The sequence below is a fragment of the Oncorhynchus mykiss genome, chromosome 25 (assembly GCF_013265735.2).
Source record: "Oncorhynchus mykiss isolate Arlee chromosome 25, USDA_OmykA_1.1, whole genome shotgun sequence".
Lineage (NCBI taxonomy): Eukaryota > Metazoa > Chordata > Actinopteri > Salmoniformes > Salmonidae > Oncorhynchus > Oncorhynchus mykiss.
The window spans coordinates 19462542-19481625 of NC_048589.1; the positions used below are offsets into that span (position 1 = coordinate 19462542).

A 19084-nucleotide genomic window follows, 5' to 3' on the forward strand; every position below is an offset into this window, starting at 1 on the left:
TGAAATCGGCCCGATTTAATCGGTCAACCTCTAGTCTGTAGTGGATGTGTTCTTATGGAAATATTGTATATCAATAATAGTCCCCAAGTATAGATAGGAACAATCTCACCATTCTGTTGAATATATAATCAATTCCCATGTAATTAAGATGAGCGGTTTTGAAGGTTGGGTATTAAGTTTATAGTACAGATAAAGCATCCAGTAACTGAACGAAGGAGTTTATTAATTGTATTGTTGTTTATTTAACTGTGGAAGGAATTGCGTCTGACGCACATGTAGACACCATGAGCAAACAGTAGACCTTCACGTTCCTCCGGAGAAGAGCCACAACATGGAAACAAGTTTCTAGTAACCAATGAACGAACACAGCTGGAATTTCTGAAGATTGTGTTTGTCTGTGTCCTACCTTTCCGACACTAAAAATAACCATGCACATCCTGCTGCGATGTTCAAGGTGTAGTCGACTGTCCTTCTGGTAGGAAGCCATGAATATCGTGTGACAAGCGCCCTGTTCCTTCCTCTCAGGCCTGAGAAACAGGAAGTGGAGCTCATAATGCATTATTGTGACAGACAGGAAATGCAGTGTCCTCTAAAATAAGGGTCCCTCTCTACCCGTCAATGACCGGTCCCAGCTGTCTACAGCCCTGTGGTAGACCTCCCTCTTCCTGCACCCCTTTCTTCACGTCAGCAAAACACAGAGACTGGGGAGATACAGCCTCCTGAACAACTAGAACCAGAGTGTTTAGTCAGACCCTGAAAAAAAATCGACATCCCCTTCATCATATAGTAAAGAAAACGATGGATAAACAATGGGAACGTTGACTGTTTTATGACCAAAGGCAATGACAGACTGGTCCTGCGCAGTTCCAGGAACTGGAAGAGTATGGCAAACAATGGATTGGGCCATGTGATTTCTGCCAACCATACACAGTACACTTCATATGTACTGACTGACACAGCCCAACAGTGAAGAGAACCTTGTGAAAACCTTAATGCTGAAGGGCTCTTACCGCCACTAGTCAATGTCTCAAGACTAAATTGATTGGAATTCTATTTTCAGTCACATTACTGGAAACAAGATGACAGTTTCAATTTGAAATCTAAAAGCTCAAAAGACCTAGGAGGCTAGGAGATGAAGTACAGAATAATCCATGATCTCACCATATGTCTGCTGCAGAGGGACAAGAGAGAGCCATGAAAAAAAAAGTTTTGATCAGTCATGGAATTTGCTGAAAACAAACTGGCTCCCTATTTTAAAAAAGTAAATGGAGAACAAGCTATGAAGGAAAAATATTGCCATCTTGATGCAGGCTGTACCTGCACCAAACTATTGCGATAGTCAGAACTATACGATATATCATCAAAAACAATATCCCGATATGCAACTATCAATCTGCCCGCCATTCACTACTATCGATCCAGTCCCTAGCAGAAGCTGAGGAGCCAGTTGCTAAGAGAGATGGGTCTTTGTGCTCTGCTCCCTCCTAGTTAATTAAATACTACTTTATCTGTTTCATGCCTTCAATGAGGGTACCTGGCATGAGCCCAAGCTGCTATACGTAGATAACCATGGCAATAAGACGTGATTAATGTGGGCCCCAGTTGTGCTGTTGCGCCCTGCTGCTGTTTAAACACATTGTTTCTGTCTTAATATCCTGTTGATCCCAAACTGCACCTCTGAAAATGAATTCAAAGTGGCTCTTTGTGGAACACGTGTGTAATATCTGCATTGCAGGATCCTAATTCAGGAAGCCCATAAATTAATAAAGACATGGCTTTATTTTCCTATGTAAAACATGGCAGGTGTTGGGTACTTATGATCGTCAGCATCTGAACTTCTTGAGTGATTAGTGCTGCAGACAGGCAATATCAATTTCATGTCAACATCCTGCATTCATTCTGTGCCAGCTCTAATGGTTTTGCAGTCATCTGTAATCAAAGCAACCTTCCAGAAACAATGTTTTTCTTTCATTAACAGCATATCTATCAATGCTTTCCTGCGTTCCACCTCAATTAACAGCAACCATGAAGCCAAATTTAGTAAATTGATCATCCTAAGCTATATTGGGTACTTTATTCCGTGTTAGCATTTGTTTTACACAACTGACTATTGGACTTTGAGAAGAAACATTTTGAAATGAATGAATCATAAAAAGGTTTTTCATGTATACAATATTTGAACTTGATGTGCTTCATTTGGCTGAACTATAATTCTGCTGGTGCTGCACAGATCATCCAGGTGTGGGCTGGTATGAATTGATACACTATGTTCTGTATTGTTATCAAAGGAATTAGTTGAACATTATCAGGCTGTAGCCTGGCAGAATATTCCCTGTACGCCGAGGGCCTCATTACCAAGTGAAATGACTGCACTTAACAGATTCAGAATGTACCATTACTCACGCAAATCAGGCCAGAAAGAGAGAGAGAGAATAAATCAGAGTATTGAACTGGTGTTAATTTAACTTTGTAAAGGAACAAGTGATGAACAGCAATTTAAGTCAATTTAAAAATAGAAGCTTAAATAAACAAATGTACAGGTTAACCAGATACCATGGACACAACTCTAAATATCACTCATCCAATTATGATTTGATGTGATATTGTACATTTGAAATAGAAAAGCAGTTAACTAAAACACCCAACATTGGTGCAATTTATATTGCAAACAGAATTGACAATTTACCGCCACCTAGTGGTCTTTGTAGAATAAAAATGTACAAGTAATTTTGAACCAACCAATCCCAATCATAGGTGGCTCTTTCTAAATGAACTGAAGGAGAGACTGAGAGGAGAGGCGAGACCTTGGGGTTTCTGGATGAGGCCTCTCCCTGCACCAGGGATGTTTTCAGATGGCTGTACTGGGCTGGGTCTTGGGCCTGGGGGGACAGGCACCTCCACCCTCCCCACTGGGGCCTGGGTCTTCAGGGCTCCGGGGCTCTCCTTGGGGACCTGGGCTGCTGGTATCGGGAGAGCCAGGCCTCTTCCCAGTGAGGGGAACACAGGGAGAATGGGTGGTGTTGGGTCTTTCAACAGGGACCTCCCTCTGCCTGCCATTGTGTCCATCACTATCTCCAAGAGTCCTGGTGCTCTTGATTTAGCCACTGGGCTGACGACTCCAGACGGCTGTTTCCTGTAGCTCTGCTGGGCCTCTTGTGTCAGGGCACGGAGGTCAGAGGCCCCCAGGGTATTGCTGGGACAGGGTGTCTCTGCTGGGCCCTGCCCTGGTGCTGGGACTACAGGCGCCACTGCTGTGGGGACAGGAGGGTCTGGTTGTCTTTGGGTGGCTGTGTCCTGGCCCTGCCCATTCTGTGATGGGGGTAGGGGTCTGGGGTTGGAGCGCTCCAGTAGGCCCTGCTCAGTGACAGGGTAGCGGTCGACGGCCCACTTCTGGCGCTTCTGACGCGTGTGCTCCAACTCCCGCAGCTCCCTGGGCAGCTCCAGAACACTGCTCTGTAGACAGACACACAGCTGCCCATTAGCTTCTATATCATCACAACACACATACATTTATATCTCAGACCATTACTGCCATGGAGATCTATTCATTTTTATGTCACTAAATATTCTCTCAACATTGCCATATGTACAGTAATGAGTAAGTGGCTCTGGATGTTTGAGGATGTAAATACTTTATCTGTGTGGTTGTGTTGGGTCGTGTGTGTGAAGCTCAGTGGCTCACCGAGCCGATGTTCTGCATGTGGACAGGTTCCTCTCGGCTGCCGCTGAGGTAGGAGTCCACCAGGCCTGTGTAGTCAGCCATGAGGGCATCCAGCAGCACCAGTCTCAGAGGCTGCAGGTGGATCACCGACAGGGCCATGACCTTCAGCAGGGACAAAGGGCAGGGACGCACGTACCACACCTCTTTGTCCTCCTACAGGTTTAGTACAGACACACCGATACAGGTTTAGTACAGACACCTTGTAAACCTTTAACACACAAATACAAGTCTTTCAACAGTTCTGTTCCACTGAGACAGACAAACACCACATCCATAATGCTGTGCTATGTTCCCTCCTTTAGGGTTCCGTACCTTGGTGAGCAGAGACTTGATGTTGAGAGAGGAGAGTTGTGACGAGGACATCTTCAAATGTAGGCTCACCACCTTCGGTAGGGTACTGACCCTATCTGGCAGGAAGCCACCCGTCTCTGTGTAGAAGCACAGGATATCTGCCACCTATGGAGAAATAACATGACTACATTGCTGTGATAAGGCAGGTAGGACAACACCTGGTATGATGCCTACAGGTAGGTAAGAATCCATTCATAGAACAACATTTAGGCTGCACACTCTACAGTATAGTACCTGTGTGTCAAAGACATTGGTGAGATTTACTCCAAACTGAGCCATCAGACATCCGGCGAGGCTCCGGCAGTCATGAGTGACCTGAACAACAAATATATACAGACAGAAATTGCATGAGGTGGAAGTGAAATGGGATAATATGTCAAACTCTCCCATCTAAATTACTCACCTTTAATATGTGGTTATTTTCTAGGATCATGGACAGGCCGTTCTTAAAGGCCCGGGCTCCAAGCAACAGGATGTCAAAGAGGTACACCTTGTTCTTAGTGGCAATCTACAAAGAGACATAGTTCAGTTCAAATTTCCAACGATGAAAAGTAATAGATTGTGTGAAATAAAACACGCATATGTAAAAGCCTAGGTAGGAGCAGTCTCTTTCCTCACCTGCAGCCAACAGAGTCTCTCGTGCTGGAACGTCCCGACCCCGTCAGCTCCTATCCCGATCACCTGCTGCTTCCGGATGTGCATCATCTAGGTGGAGAGCATGACCAAGCAAGGAGCTAGAGAGTTCAATCCGTACGCCCACAGGACAGGACACACACCTCGTTAGGCTCCCACTAGATTAATTTCCCTCAAATATTATCCACCTTTGTATGCCAATAGGCTATGTAATGTGAAGCTTACACCCAGGGGCTAGGTGATATGAAACTGAGGGTTAGGTACTCACAGCAGGACCAAACTTCTCATGGAACTCATCAATGACCACAAAGTTGACATGGCTCTCATCATCATCATCATCATCATCTGAGGATGGCAAGATATCTATTTGTAGTACTACATAGATCATATAAACCAACTAATGACAAAAGCTAATGATTCAAATCTATGGCTTCTACTAGCTAAACATGTACAATATAGTATTTACCCTGAGGTCAACTCACTCAGTATGAGACCCTTCCTGTAAGGCTGGAACTCTGCCACTGTCAGGTGACCTTCAGGTCTGTGGTCACTGGTGTTATCTCTGAGCAGACAGTCTTTTGGTATTATTGCATGCAATACTAATGACACATTCATTTATCCGTGAGCAAAGTCAACTATTGTAAAATATGACAGATGCATACAAAGAATGATTCCATGGTTAGATAATCTTTCATCCATTCACTAATGACGTCAATATCGGACATACCGGTCAGACTGTGTTACATTTGGGAATTCCACTGAAAGATAGAAGGGTAACTAATAGTTATACATAGCAGAAGACCAGAGACGATTAGATTCAACTTGTAAAAGTAGCTAGTAATAATGACAGAAATAAAAGTGCACGATTCTGGCTGCCTACCATTGAGAATTTCATGTCCAAAGAATAGTTTCACTCCAGGGAATTTCCTTCCATTCTTGACATCCACAACTGAAAAAGATTAAACCCATACATTGCAGACTACTAGCTTCATGCAACAGTCAAAGACTAGCTAGCTACACTACTGTTCAAAAGTTTGGGGTCACTTAGAAATTTCCCCCAATAATTGTCCTTTAAAATAACATAAAATTGATCAGAAATACAGTGTAAACATTGTTAATGTTGTAAATGACTATTGTAGCTGGAAATGGCTGATTTAATGGAATATCTACATAGAGTTGAAGTTGGAAGTTTACGTACACTTAGGTTGGAGTCATTAAAACTAGTTTTTCAACCACTCCACAAATTTCTTGTTAACAAACTCTAGTTTTGGCAAGTCGGTTCAGACATCTACTTTGTGCATGACAAGTCATTTTTCCAACAATTGTATACAGACATATTATTTCTCTTAATCCCAATTCCAGTGGGTCAGAAGATCACATACACTAAGTTGACTGCCTTTAAACAGCTTGGAAAATTCCAGAATATGATGTCATGGCTTTAGAAGCTTCTGATAGGCTAATTGACATAATTTGAGTCAATTGGAGGTGTACCTGTGGATGCATTTCAAGGCCTACCTTCAAACTCAGTGCCTCTTTGCTTGACATCATGGGAAAATCAAATCAGCCAAAATTGTAGACCTCCACAAGTCTGGTTCATCCTTGGGAGCAATTTTCAAACGCCTGAAGGTACCACGTTCATATGTATAAACACCATGGGACCACACAGCCGTCATACCGCTCAGGAAGGAGACGCGTTCTGTCTCCTAGAGATGAATGTACTGTGGTGTGAAAAGTGCAAATCAATCCCAGAACAACAGCAAAGGACCTTGTGAAGATGCTGGAGGAAACGGGTACAAAAGTATCTATATCCACATAACCTGAAATGGCGCTCAGCAAGGAAGCCACTGCTCCAAAACCACCATAAAAAAGCCAGACTATGGTTTGCAACTGCACATGGGGGAAAATATCACACTTTTGGAGAAATGTCTTCTGGTCTGATGAAACAAAAATAGAACTGTTTGGCCATAATGACCATCATTATGTTTGGAGGAAAAAGGGGGAGGCTTGCAAACCGAAGAACATCATCTCAACCATGATGCACGGGGTGGCATCATCTTGTGGGGGTGCTTTGCTGCAGGAGGGACTGGTGCACTTCATAAAATAAATGGCATCATGAGGTAGGAAAATTATGTGGATATATTGAAGCAAGACATCAGTCAGGAAGTTAAAGCTTAGTTACAAATGGGTCTCCCAAATGGACAATGACCCCAAGCATAATCCCAAAGTTGTCGCAAAATGGCTTAAGGACAACAAAGTCAAGGTATTGGAGTGGCCATCACAAAGCCTTGACCGCAATCCTATAGAAAATGTGTGGGCAGAACTGAAAAGGCGTGTGAGAGCAAGGTGCCTACACACCTGACTCAGTTACACCAGCTCTGTCAGGAGGAATGGGCCAAAATTCACCCAACCTATTGTGGGAAGCTTGTGGAAGGCTACCTAAAACATTTGACCCAAGTTAAACCATTTAAAGGCAATGCTACCAAATACTAATTGAGTGTAAGTAAACTTCTGACCCACTGGGAATGTGATGAAATAAAATCTGAAATAAATAATTCACTCTACTATTATTCTGACATTTCACATTCTTAAAATAAAGTGGTGATCCTAACTGACTTAAGACAGGGAATTATTACTATGATTAAATGTCAGGAATTGTGAAACTGATTTCAACTGTAGACGTACAGAGGCTCATTATCAGCAACCATCACTCCGGGGTTCCAATGGCACGTGTTAGCTAATCCAAGTTTTTCATCTTAAAAGGCTAATTGATCATTAGAAAACCCATTTGCAATTATGTTAGCACAGCTGTAAACTGTTTTGATTAAAGCAGAAAAAAAACTGGCCTTCTTTAGACTAGTTGAATATCTGGAGAATCAGCATTTGTGGGTTCATTTACAGGCTCAAAATGGCCGGAAACAAAGATCTTTCTTCTGAAACTCGTTAGTCTATTCTTGTTCTGAGAAATGAAGGCCATTCCATGCGAGAAATTGCCAAGAAACTGAAGATCCCGGAACACAAACTGGCTCTAACCAGAATACAAAGAGGAACGGGATGCTCCGGTGCACAACTGAGCAAGAGGACAAGTACATTGGAGTGTCTAGTTTGAGAAACAGACGCCTCACAAGTCCTCAACTGGCAGCTTCATTAATTTTCCATCTCTCCCCTCCCGGAGAACCTGAGCCCTAGGACCATGCCTCAGGACTACCTGGCCTGACTATTCCTGGCTGTCCCCGTCCCCAGTTCACCTGATCGTGCTGCTGATCTGCCTGTGGCTATGGAACCCTGACCTGTTCACCGGACGTGCTAACTTGTCCCGGACCTAATGTTTCGACCCTCTCTCCCTCAATGCTTGTGTAACGGATGTGAAATGGCTAGCTAGTTAGCTGTGGTGCGCGCTAATAGCGTTTCAATCGGTGACGTCACTTGCTCTGAGACCTTGAAGTAGTGGTTCCCCTTGCTCTGCAAGGGCCGCAGCTTTTGTGGAGCGATGGGTAATAATGCTTCGTGGGTGTCAGTTGTTGATGTGTGCAGAGGAGCCCGGGTATGGGCGAGGGGACGGACGTAAAGTTATACCGTTACACTTGGCTACGAAAAGCCAACTAACATTTTACTTCTGAGGTGCTGACCTGGTGCATCCTCTATAACTCGGTACCGGTACCCCCTGTATATAGCCTCATTATTGACATGTTTTTTTCCTTCCCCCTTTCATCAATTTAAATATTTACTTAACATTTTCTTAACTGCATTGTTGGTTAAGGGATTGTAAGTAATACTTTCACAGTAAGGTCTACACCTGTTGTATTAGGCGCATTTGATAAATAAAATTTGATTTGAACTGAACATTTGATTTGAACAATTTGATTCAATCGACTGGCCGATCGCCAAGCCATTCCTAGTCTTTCAAATATTTATGTAAAAAAAATAAAGCCTTGCGTTCCCATTTGTTTCACAATGTTGGTGGTAGGTGCACTTGATTCAGCAGCCCTAGCGTCGGGTAGGCAGTGTTCCCATTTTATGTATCTGAAGATAAAACGATGCCTACCGGGCAGGCCCAGAGAGCAAATCAAGTGCACCTATAGGCTGGCTAATTAGATAACTGCAGACACAGTGATCTGAGCTTTCAAGCCATAGACTGTAAAAAGAAACCTTGAACGCACTGCAAAGTTGATCATGTGAGATTAACACTTATAACCATGACTAGTGAGACTCAATGAATACAGCGAAGAGCTGCTGTTTTATGAGTAAGTTCATGCCGTTATTCAGCACTGTCAACCCTTTGTTCAACAGTTTTATAAGCAATAAAATGCACAGTCGCCCGACTTCCACTCATGCTACAACCAGCACTGCAATGAAGGAGTATAACAAAGTGTTTTGATAAGCGTTATTATTTTCATCTCGTCTTTTAACGTCAAGGAATATTTTACTTTCTCTGGTCATAGGAGTAACATGAATTGGTGCATGAGGCAGAAATAATTCTGTACAACAAGTTTCGCCATCAGCTGGAAGACTGCCCTTTTCTCAGCGGATGGAGGGAGAGGAGGGACTATGAGTCGGGTGAGAGGGCGCTGCTCCATCCCTCCCCTCAGTCTGCCCATCGGAAGCAGGCAGTCAGTCCAGTAAAAAACTAATATTATACTCACTCAGCCATGCCTTGCAAGTAATACAACAAATTACATATTACCTGTGTGGTCATATACCTAACATTTTTAAACCATTTGAAAAAGGTCTGAAAAGAACATTGGGCAATTACAGCATAGCCAATATGCAGTGACAAGTCCAAGTAGGCTGTAGCCTACTTTTTACTGAAAAGTTTTTAATTGCTTAATGTTGCATAGGCTTACGTTTATTAAGTAATGTAAAGAAAAACTGAGCAGTGGCTCTCATTTTGCATTTTGACTCAGAAAATGGACTCCAAAAAGGTTGGTGACCACTGCTCTATAACCACTTATTATTACTTGACCCTGCTGGTCATCTATGAACGTGTAAACATCTTGAAGAACGACCTGGTTCTCCACCAGGCAGAGCCAGAAGAGGACTGGTCTCCCTTCAGAGCCTGGTCCTAGGGTCATGCCTTTCTAGGGAGTTTTTCCTAGCCACTGTGCTTTTAAATCTGTGGGGTTTTAGGCTGGGTTCTGTATAAGCACTTTGACATCTGCTGATGTAAAAATGGCTTTATAAATACATTTGACTTGGAGATGCTGATGCTTTTGGGAAACGGGGTCCAGGTCAGTCTTTAGGACACGCGCACACCTTTCTGGAAAAACCGCCTTTGCTGGCTAACTAACGTTAGCTACCATAGCAAACTTGCTGAGCTGAATGTGATCAGATACCGTGGAGATTCTTTGCAAAAAAATATGACCATGTAAAACAGTTAATCAAGATAATGTAAGTCAGTACATTCATTTTATATCTTACCGTCCTCTAAAATCACAGTTTTATTGGCGTTTATCCGCTGAACAATTCCAAGGAAAGTCGCAGTCTTGAGGGTCAATTTGATGCGCTTTCTCTTGAAGCTATCCATGAATTGAAAGTCGTCCATGGTCATCTTTCTAAACAACAATTGCTGTGCTTGTTGTCCAATGTATCAAGCGAAGTTAAAGCTAATGACAGCGAATCAATCTCTATCGATGCTTTTTTTTTTTTTTAACCAACATGTGCCTTGACCAAAGCAGGTGCGAGGAATCAACTACGTGAACGTGATTGATTGACGGCCAGGGGGTGGAGCGTGTGAGGGGTCAGGCCATACAGTCGCATAGAGATGGGTAGCTAGAGAACGCAACATTGTACATGTCCCATATGGCGTCTGCGAGAGCAGATGTACAAACCCCGCCTATTTTTTTATTTTTTTATTTAACTAGGCAAGTAAGTTAAGAACAAATTCTTATTTTACATTGACGGCCTACCCGTATTTTTACAAAGTATTTTCTTAATATATGATTTAAACCCAACCTTAGCCACGCTACTAACCTTATGCCTAACCAAGCGATTTTTTCCCCCCTTCATTTTATAACCATAACATCACATTACGATATAGCCAATTTTGAATTTGTGGCTGTGGTAACAAGTTGAAACCGTGAGAAAATGGGCAGCGCCATCTCCATTCTGAAGTAGTCCATTTTCTTCCGCAACTACTTGAGTTGGTAAACAAACTGAAAGGTTCCAAACTGCCACCTATAGTGTGTTGTTTGAATAAGTATAATGCAATGCCTGGCTATTTACTGCCACTTTCAGTTATGGACCGTTTTCTCATGAGTATAATTCATTGGCTGATCCTTCCTGATGACCTGGATGGAATTATGTGATCCTTCCTTAACCCATAGGAAGTCCCACCTAGTTGACTACTTAAAAATGGTGAAAGACCTCAATGGAGCTGCTCATGCTAAAACAGGCTTTTGGGCCCTAGAGTGCTCTATCTCTGTGGTCAGGCATCACCAGGCAACCTTCTTCTTCTTCTATATAATGGCGGGCCACAAACAAACATTTAAGGTCCATGCCACTACCTATTGTTTCAGCTCGACCTTGCATGATGCTTGACAATAAATACTCCTTTCAATATTGATTGTTGTCAATAACCATGCTTCCGTCTACAGTTTTTATGTGAGTAATATCGTATATAAAAATTTAAAAAATAACCACAGCTGTGATGAAAACAGGAAGTTTCGGTGTAATTGTATAAATGCTGACAGATAATTTGTTTGTTTGACGTGGTGGGAAGTTTTTGTGCAGGCAGTGGTGGAAAAAGTACTAAATTGTCAGACTTGAGTAAAAGTAAAGATACCTTCATAGAAAATGGCTCAGGTAAAAGTCACCCAGTAAAATACTACTTGAGTAAAAATATAACATGATTTTGGTTTTAAATATATAAGTATCAAAAGTAAATGGAATTGCTGTTGAGTAGCTTGGATGAATAAGTTGCCCAAAGTAAACGGCCTGTTCCTCAGTCTCAGTTGCTAATATATGCATATTATTATTAGTATTGGGTAGAAAACGCTCTAAAGTTTCTAAAACTGTTTGAATGATGTCTGTGAGTATAACAGAACTCATATGGCAGGCAAAATCCTGAGGAGAAATCAAAACAGGAAGTGAAAAATCTGAGCTTGGTATGTATTCACCATAGTTCCCATTGAAATCCCCTTTAGATATTAATGATGTTGCACTTCCTAGGGCTTCCACCAGATGTCAACCGTCTATAGTAATTTGAATGAGACTTCTACTGTGTTGTGGGACTGAATGAGAGCAGAATCTATCAGGTGACTGGCAGTCAGCCATTTTCTGATCACGCGCATTCCTCATGGTATCCACTTGTGTTCCATTGCTCATCAAGACACAAAGGAATACTCCGGTTGGAACTTTATTGAAGCTATATGTTAAAAACATCCTAATGATTCATGTTGTACTTAGTTTGAAATGTTGAAGTTTTTGTCCGACATAAAGCTGACCAGAATGAGTGTTTGGATATTTATACCAAACGCGCTAACAAAAGGAGGTATTTGGACATAAATAACGGACATTATCGAATAAAACAAACATTTATTGTGGACCTGGGATTCCTAGAGTGCTTTCTGATGAAGATCATCAAAGGTAAGGGAATATTTATCATGTTATTTCTTGTTTATGTTGACGCCAACATGACTATTTTTCTCTGAGCTCCGTCTCAGATTATTGCATGGTTTGCTTATTCTGTAAAGTTTTTTTGAAATCAGACACAGCAGTTGCATTAAGGAGAGGTATATCTATAATTCCATGTGTATAACTTGTATTATCATCTACATTTATGATTAGTATTTCTGTTGAAAGATGTGGCTATGCAAAATCACTGGATGTTTTTGGAACTAGTGAATGTAACGCGCCAATGTAAACTCATATTTTGATAAATATGAACTTTATCAAACAAAACATACATGTATTGTGTAACATGAAGTCCTATGAGTGTCATCTGATGAAGATCATCAAAGGTTAGTGATTCATTTTATCTCTTTGTGCTTTTTGTGACTGCTATCTTTGTCTGGAAAAAATGGCTGTGTTTATTGTCGTTTGGTGGTGACCTAACATAATCGTTTGTGGGACTTTTGCTGTAAAGCATATTTGAAATCGGACACTGTGGTGGGATTAACAACAAGATAACCTTTAAAATGGTATAAAATACATGTATTTTTGAGGAATTTTAATGATGAGATTTTTGATGATTTGAATTTGGAGCCCTGCACTTTCACTGGCTGTTGTCATATAGATCCCGTTAACGGGATTTCAGCCCTAAGAAGTTAAGTATCAAAAGTATAAGTATAAATAATTTCAAATATATTAAGCAAATAAATTAAGCAAACCAGACTGCACAATTTTATTTGTTATTTTTTTATTGACGGATAGCCAGAGGAACACTCCAATACATCATTTACAAACTAAGGAATTTGTGTTTAGTGAATCCGCCAAATCAGAGGCTGTAGGGATGACCAGGGATGTTCTCATGATAAGTGCGTTAATTTGACAATTTTTCTTTAAAAATTCATAGTATGCTTTTGGGTTTCAGGGAAAATGTATGAAGTAAAAAATACATTACTTTCTTTAGGAATGTAGTGAAGTAAAAGATGGCAAAAACATAAATAGCAAAGTAAAGTACAGATACCCCCAGAAACTACTTAAGTAGTACTTTAAAGTATTTTTACTTAAGTACACTGCTCAACAAAATAAAGGGAACACTAAAATAACACATCCTAGATCTGAATGAATGAAATATTCTTATTAAATACTTTTTTCTTTACATAGTTGAATGTGCTGACAACAAAATCACACAAAAATTATCAATGGAAATCAAATTCATCAACCCATGGAGGTCTGGATTTGGAGTCACACTCAAAATTAAAGTGGAAAACCACACTACAGGCTGATCCAACTTTGATGTAATGTCCTTAAAACAAGTCAAAATGAGGCTCAGTAGTGTGTGTGGCCTCCACGTGCCTGTATGACCTCCCTACAATGCCTGGGCATGCTCCTGATGAGGTGACGGATGGTCTCCTGAGGGATCTCCTCCCAGACCTGGACTAAAGCATCCGCCAACTCCTGGACAGTCTGTGGTGCATGGATGGAGCGAGACATGATGTCCCAGATGTGCTGAATTGGATTCAGGTCTGGGGAACGGGCGGGCCAGTCCATAGCATCAATGCCTTCCTCTTGCAGGAACTGCTGACACACTCCAGCCACATGAGGTCCAGCATTGTCTTGCATTAGGAGGAACCCAGGGCCAACCGCACCAGCATATGGTCTCACAAGGGGTCTGAGGATCTCATCTCGGTACCTAATGGCAGTCAGGCTACCTCTGGCGAGGACATGGAGGGCTGTGCGGCCCCCCAAAGAAATGCCACCCCACACTATGACTGACCCACCGCCAAACCGGTCATGCTGGAGGATGTTGCAGGCAGCAGAATGTTCTCCATGGCATCTCCAGACTCTGTCACGTCTGTCACGTGCTCAGTGTGAACCTGCTTTCATCTGGGAAGAGCACAGGGCGCCAATGACGAATTTCCCAATCTTGGTCTTCTCTGGCAAATGCCAAACGTCCTGCACGGTGTTGGGCTGTATGCACAACCCCCACCCGTGGACGTCGGGCCCTCATACCACCCTCATGGAGTCTGTATCTGACCGTTTGAGCAGACGCATGCACATTTGTGGCCTGCTGGAGGTCATTTTGCAGGGCTCTGGCAGTGCTCCTCCTGCTCCTCCTTGCACAAAGGCGGAGGTAGCGGTCCTGCTGCTGGGTTGTTGCCCTCCTACGGCCTCCTCCACGTCTACTGATGTACTGGCCTGTCTCCTGGTAGCGCCTCCATGCTCTGGACACTACGCTGACAGACACAGCAAACCTTCTTGCCACAGCTCGCATTGATGTGCCATCCTGGATGAACTGCACTACCTGAGCCACTTGTGTGGGTTGTAGACTCTGTCTCATGCTACCACTAGAGTGAAAGCACCGCCAGTGTTCAAAAGTGACCAAAACATCAGCCAGGAAGCTTCATGCTTGAAATGTCGCCGGGAATGCCTTTATGCGCAAATATTGATATAATCACCATCATACGCCTCAGGAAACCATGCAGTTTATTAAACTACAGATTACATATATTATTATGAACTTCACAGGGTGGTGAAAGTGCAATTGATGAGCTTGATTCTGCTTGATATTCTCGCTCTTATCCATAATAATCTCATCATGTAGACTAGCCAACCAGGCACAGGCTACCTGCACTGTATATGTGCAGGTGCCAAGACCAGAGTAGGGACATTTGCTATTTAACAAAACTATCGGTAGAGTTGAAAATGCAATGGAAACACATTGAACTTCAGATTTTTATTTGGTACATGAGAACTTAAGCGAAAAGTACATTTTGTGTACACTGTCATAACGCACAGATTTTTTTTTTATCTGCAACAAGTTCAGTTGGTGGAAACATACCACTGGTGGGAAAATATGCATATTTTCTTCATGCGGATTCTATTTGCATGAAAATCTGTCACCAATTGGATGGAAACCTAGCTAGTGTCACTCAGAGCCACCGGAAAACGTGTGGCATTTGCCCCAGTACTTTTCACACCACTTTCAAAGCAGCAGCACCGACCGGGACAGTTATTTCTCAGCACGTCATTGAATGCTTCTGAAGCTAAGCAGGGTTGGTCCTTGTCAGTTCCTGGATGGGAGACCAGATGCTGCTGGAAGTGGTGTTGGAGGGCCAGTAGGAGGCACTCTTTCCTCTGGTCTAAAAAAATAAAACATTTAAAAATATCCCAATGCCCCAGGACACTGCCCTGTGTAGGGTGCCGTCTTTCGGATGGGACGTTAAACACGTGTCCTGACTCTCTGAGGTCATTAAAGATCCCATGACACTTATCGTAAGAGTAGGGGTGTTAACCCCGGTGTCCTGGCTAAATTCCCAATCTGGCCCTCAAACAATCACGGTCACCAAATAATCCCCAGTTTACAATTGGCTCATTCATCCCCCTCCTCTCCCCTGTAACTATTTCCCAGGTCGTTGATGCAAATGAGAACGTGTTCTCAGTCAACTTACCTGGTAAAATAACGGACAAATAAATAAATAAATGCCATTGAATTGCATCACTCATCTCATATGTAATGCTACATTCTATTCTCCTGTATCTTACTCTATGCCGCTCTGACATTGCTCATTGCTGACATTACTTAGATTTGTGTGTATTGTTGTGAAATTGTTAGATATTACTTGTTAGATATTACTGCACTGTTGGAGCTAGAAAGACAAGCATTTAGCTACACCTGCAATAACATCTGCAAAACATGTGTATGTGACCAATAACATTTGATTTGATTTTGAAGACTACACCATTGAAGACTACACACAGAACAGTTGTGCTATTTGTATTTGAGCAATATGATTGGCAGTTCATTCAAGCACTACTACACTCCTGATAGTCACAACTTCTCCAGCACTCGAGCAGTACAGAAGGCACAGACGTCAATTCAACATCTATTTCATGTTGGTTCAATGTAATTTAATTGAAATGACGTGGAAACAACATTGATTCAACCAGTGTGTCCCCAGTGGGTAGCTACGTTCACACAGTACACAGGAGCTGTCCTGAGCAAAAAGAAGCGCCCATCAATCAACTCGCTGAGCTTATTTATTTTAGGGAAAGTGATTTACAAAAGTAAACCTTCAATAGTGAACATATTAGACATTTCTGACTACTGTTGATAGTCTGCAAAAATAAAGATACAAAAAAATACATTTTAGCATTCGTCTTGGCTAGTCTATGAGACCAGGCTGATCCACCCTCACCAATCACCCTCCTTTCGTTTTTTGCCTTAAGTAACCTGTCTTATGTAACCGCACCAAACGTAACATATCATGCTAATTTGAGTGTCCCGGATTTACATTTACTATGTTACGTCTAGTCTACGAGACCAGGCTGTGTAGCCAGGTCAATATATCTTTTCGAACGCAATTGTCTTAGAGGGGCAGCGTCCTATTATCAAAATGACATTAGAAACAAAAATTACTGAAATTAATACAATGCAATTCTACGGAATAGAGTAATGAAATAATATGAAACAGCTTTTTAATACATTGAGAATTTGATACTATAAGTTCCTATATGCAAAAGATGATTCTGAGATAATTACCTTTAAAGTTCTGAACCCTGATTGGTTTGAATGGTGTCAATACAGGACTAAGATCGAATCATACTACACTGACTCTGACGCTCGTCGGATGGGGCAGGACTTGCAAACCATTACAGACTACAAAGGGAAGCACAGTCGAGAGCTGCCCAGTGACACGAGCCTACCAGATGAGCTAAACTACTTCTATGCTCGCTTCGAGGCAAATAACACTGAAACATGCATGAGCACCAGCTCTCATGCACCAGCTGTTCTGGAAGAGTGTGTGATCACACTCTCCTCAGCCGATGTGAGTAAGACCTTTAAACAGGTCAACATTCACAAGGCCGTTGGGCCAGACGGATTACCAGGACGTGTACTGCGAGCATGCGTTGACCAACTGGCAAGTGTCTTCACTGACATTTTCAACCTCTCCCTGTCTGAGTCTGTAATACCAACATGTTTTAAGCAGACCACCATAGTGCCTGTGCAAGGTAACCTGCCTAAACGACTCACGTCTGTAGCCATGAAGTTCTTCAAAAGGCTTGTCGTGGCTCACATCAACACATCCCAGAAACCCTAGACCCACTCCAATTTGCATACTGCCCCAACAAATCCACAGATGATGCAATCTCTATTGCACTCCACACTGCCCTTTAACCACCTGGACAAAAGGATTTTTAAAATATTTTTTTTATTTCACCTTTATTTAACCAGGTAGGCTAGTTGAGAACAAGTTCTCATTTACAACTGCGACCTGGCCAACATAAAGCATAGCAGTGTGAACAGACAACAACACATAGTTACACATGGAGTAAACAATAAACAAGTCAATAACACAGTAGAACATTTAAAAAAAAGAGTCTATATACATTGTGTGCAAAAGGCATGAGGAGGTAGGCGAATAATTACAATTTAGCAGATTAACACTGGAGTGATAAATGATCAGATGGTCATGTGCAGGTAGAGATACTGGTGTGCAAAAGAGCAGAAAAGTAAATAAATAAAAACAGTATGGGGATGAGGTAGGTAAATTGGGTGGGCTATTTACCGATGGACTATGTACAGCTGCAGCGATCGGTTAGCTGCTCAGATAGCAGATGTTTAAAGTTGGTGAGGGAGATAAAAGTCTCCAACTTCAACGATTTTTACAATTCGTTCCAGTCACTGGCAGCAGAGAACTGGAAGGAAAGGCAGCCAAATGAGGTGTTGGCTTTAGGGATGGTCAGTGAGATAAACCTGCTGGAGCACGTGCTACGGGTGGGTGTTGCCATTGTGACCAGTGAACTGAGATAAGGCGGAGCTTTACCTAGTATGGACTTGTAGATGACCTGGAGCCAGTGGGTCTGGCGACGAATATGTAGCGAGAGCCAGCCGACTAGAGCATACAGGTCGCAGTGGTGGGTGGTATAAGGTGCTTTAGTAACAAAGCGGATGGCACTGTGATAAACTGCATCCAGTTTGCTGAGTAGAGTATTGGAAGCCATTTTGTAGATGACATCGCCGAAGTCGAGGATCGGTAGGCTAGTCAGTTTTACTAGGGTAAGTTTGGCAGCGTGAGTGAAGGAGGCTTTGTTGCGAAATAGAAAGCCGATTCTAGATTCGATTTTGGATTGGAGATGTTTGATATGAGTCTGGAAGGAGAGTTTACAGTCTAGCCAGACACCTAAGTACTTATAGATGTCCACATATTCTAGGTCGGAACCATCCAGGGTGGTGATGCTAGTCAGGCGTGCGGGTGTAGGCAGCGAACGGTTGAAAAGCATGCATTTGGTTTTACTAGCGTTTAAGAGCAGTCGGAGGCCATGGAAGGAGTGTTGTATGGCATTGATGCTCATTTGGAGGTTAGTTAGCACAGTGTCCAAGGAAGGGCCAGAAGTATACAGAATGGTGTCGTCTGCGTAGAGGTGGACCAGGGAATCGCCCACAGTAAGAGCAACATCATTGATATATACAGAGAAAAGAGTCGGCCCGAGAATTGAACCCTGTGGCACCCCCATAGAGACTGCCAGAGGACCGGACAACATGCCCTCTGATTTGACACACTGAACTCTGTCTGCGAAGTAGTTGGTGAACCAGGCAAGGCAGTCATTAGAAAAACCAAGGCTACTGAGTCTGCCGATAAGAATATGGTGATTGACAGAGTCGAAAGCCTAGGCCAGGTCGATGAAGACAGCTGCACAGTACTGTCTTTTATCGATGATTATGATATCGTTTAGTACCTTGAGCGTGGCTGAGGTGCACCCGTGACCGGCTCGGAA

At 42.5% G+C, this 19084-nt stretch overlaps 1 protein-coding gene across 3 annotated transcripts; it reads right to left on the reverse strand.

Moving 5' to 3' along the window:
• Positions 1 to 218: 218 nt before the first annotated feature.
• exd1 (exonuclease 3'-5' domain containing 1) lies at positions 219 to 10454 on the reverse strand. 3 transcript variants are annotated; one of them, XM_036962886.1, is made up of 11 exons: positions 10121 to 10454; positions 5586 to 5654; positions 5433 to 5463; positions 5188 to 5267; positions 4974 to 5050; positions 4691 to 4777; positions 4476 to 4580; positions 4307 to 4387; positions 4034 to 4177; positions 3683 to 3874; positions 219 to 3453 (listed from the first exon to the last, which is right to left on the reverse strand). In XM_036962886.1, exons 1-11 carry the CDS (start codon positions 10248 to 10250, stop codon positions 2749 to 2751), a joined length of 1701 nt encoding a protein of 566 aa, XP_036818781.1. In that variant the 5' UTR covers positions 10251 to 10454; the 3' UTR covers positions 219 to 2748. The 3 variants fall into 3 exon arrangements, with proteins under 3 accessions (XP_036818781.1, XP_021440475.1, XP_021440474.1); XM_021584800.2 differs by having other exon boundaries at positions 2050 to 3453; positions 4974 to 5044; XM_021584799.2 differs by having other exon boundaries at positions 2050 to 3453; positions 4974 to 5047; positions 10121 to 10453.
• Positions 10455 to 19084: the final 8630 nt, after the last annotated feature.